The sequence below is a fragment of the Impatiens glandulifera genome, chromosome 4 (assembly GCF_907164915.1).
Source record: "Impatiens glandulifera chromosome 4, dImpGla2.1, whole genome shotgun sequence".
In the NCBI taxonomy this organism is placed as follows: Eukaryota; Viridiplantae; Streptophyta; class Magnoliopsida; order Ericales; family Balsaminaceae; genus Impatiens; species Impatiens glandulifera.
The window spans coordinates 15,789,882-15,792,358 of record NC_061865.1 but is presented as its reverse complement, the minus strand read 5'-3'; the positions used below and the strand labels follow the sequence as shown (position 1 = coordinate 15,792,358).

Sequence of the window (2,477 nt, the reverse complement as noted above, 5' to 3'; positions counted from 1 at the left end):
TATATATATTTAAAAAGTTAACATTTTAAATCAATATTTTATTTTTGAATTTAAGAAATTAAAATATTTAACGGTATTTTTTTAATATATGAAGTTAATATGTTGAACCAATATTATTTTTAATAAAAATTAAAAGTTAAAAAAATCTCATATCCCTCTTTAGCTATTGTGACAAACCAATATTTTAATAAAATAGATAATATATATTAAAATTATTTTTATTATATTCTTTTTTACAAAAATAGGAATTGAGATTGAATTACAATTTTATAATTTTTTAAATATAAGAATTGTAATTCAATGTCATGTCATATCTCATGTACTTCCACTTTCACTCGAACCTCCACTTTCACTCGAACCTCTATATGTATAATCACTTCAACTCGTACCTCCACTCGTACTCGTACCTCCACTCGTACTCGTACCTCCACTCGTACTCGAACCTCTATTTATATAAATAATAGAATGATATAAATAATGACAGTTTTAAACCTAGCTTCTCAGATTATGTGAAGTGTGGACTTCACATGGCAATTAGTTAATACCTATCAGCTAAGAAATAAAGTAGACAAGTTGAAATACTAGTCCTGTAATTCAGATCCTCACACTACTTTATCATTATCAACTTGAAATATTAGAAACACAGTATTAATGAAATTCGTTACCTTCCAGATTTTTCCAGATTTATCGGATGAATTTTTGGATAAAGTGATCGCGACGATCTGGTTGTTTGTTTCCTGAATATTAACAAAACAGAATATTGTCAGTTACCAACAGAACTTCGTTGTCAATATGATTGTAAATATGCCAAGATGAGAAAACACTACACTAAAGTTCTATCATGCCAAGAAGAGAAAACACTACACTAAAGTTCTATCATGAACTAAGTTAGTTCTTCTGTCATCCATTAATGAAAACAGAAATAACTTAAAATCAGTTATAAACTACCACAAGAGAGATTCAAAGTGATAATACCTTAAAAGCTAAAACTATACAAAACACTAAATGACATGGTTAAGTACACATTTATGTTTTGTTTGATAGTTAATATAGTTGGTATTAAGCCTATAACACATTGTTTCAGTGTTTTCAAATGATTAAGATCATCAACTGAAGATGAAGGGATAAAGGGAGTTACATGAATGGAGACATCACTGCAATCTTTCTTGACCCTGTGAGATTCCGAGTTTGAATCAGGGAAAGATGCAGGGCGTTTTTTCTCACCAGTCTTTTTCTGTAGCAACTTGGAAACTCGTTCCATAAGGGGCTTGACTGGAAACAATAATTGATGTCCTCGATCAACAATGCATTTGATAACAGTTTGCAAGGCAATTAGTTCCTCCTCTGCAGTAGTACTGTTATCTAAATTGGCAAGTTCGGTCAGGTTCTCTTTCACTTTCTCAACCGTGATATGTGAAGTCAACTGTTGTTCTTTTAACTCAAGATCCCTCCTTTGTTCATGAAGACGATTCCTTTCCATTTCAACTTCCTTAACATGGTGATCTACAGATTCTCGAGTCTTGTCAATTTCTTTCAACTTCTCCTCAAGTTCCTCTTGTTTAAGTCCAAGCTCTTTCATGTTCAGATCTAACTTTTCCTTGTCCAACTTAAAATACTTCTCTTTCAAATGGAATTCATTAAGAGATCGATTGAAGGAGGCTTCAAGAGAATCAAGTTCTTTACCTCTCATTTTGTTTGCCTGTCCTGTCTCCTCATGCAGTTTTTGGATCTCATCAAGCCTTTTGAAGCGATCATTAAGTACTCTCTCCTTAAGATCCAAATCTTCAGCTTGCTTCTCCCTCTGCAGCAATTTATCCAAACGGGACTCAACCGACTTATCTAACAACTCAATTTCTACTTTACTTTCTTCAATGGATTTACGGGTAGAATTCAAACCATCCTCTCTGAGCTGGAGGTCAATGATCGCATCATTATAGGCTTTTTCTGAAGAATCTAAATGTTCTTCAAGATCCTTCCACGCAAGATTAATCAGATTTGTTTTGCCAACACATGTTCTTTTCAAACCCACGAGTGCTGATACCTTCTCAGACGAAGTCATTAATACCTATAATAAGAACAACTTGTTTCTTTACTGACATAACGCTATAACAGAGACTATGAGATTGAGACAAACAGTTGATTAAAAATACAAATTTAGAAATCAACCCGGAAAAACAATGCTTTATATAGAATGGTTTCCAGAAACTCACTCAGTAAATAGATCAAAATGATTGGTGGACCGGTGGACGGAGCTTGAGCTATGAAGAACTGAAGAAGAAGAAGAAAACTTGAAGGGAAAGATGTGAGCTTTGATGAAGATTTGCTTGTTCTACCATTATCAGTTCGACTTGGAAAACCCTATTTTCTCCATCCATGCATGTCTTCCTTCTAGTTTCCTCGGTTCCTCCTACTCATCATCATCTTACAGTACACTAGGCCTGCTACAAGTTATTGTATTAATTCATGACTGTCTTTTC

General features: G+C 33.4%; 1 protein-coding gene across 1 annotated transcript; it reads right to left on the bottom strand.

The window, feature by feature from the left end:
- Positions 1 to 373: 373 nt before the first annotated feature.
- On the bottom strand, positions 374 to 2,059 carry LOC124934808 (spindle assembly checkpoint component MAD1-like). The gene is made up of 3 exons (XM_047475310.1): positions 1,139 to 2,059; positions 666 to 737; positions 374 to 445 (listed from the first exon to the last, which is right to left on the bottom strand). Exons 1-3 carry the CDS (start codon positions 2,057 to 2,059, stop codon positions 374 to 376), a joined length of 1,065 nt encoding a protein of 354 aa, XP_047331266.1.
- Positions 2,060 to 2,477: the final 418 nt, after the last annotated feature.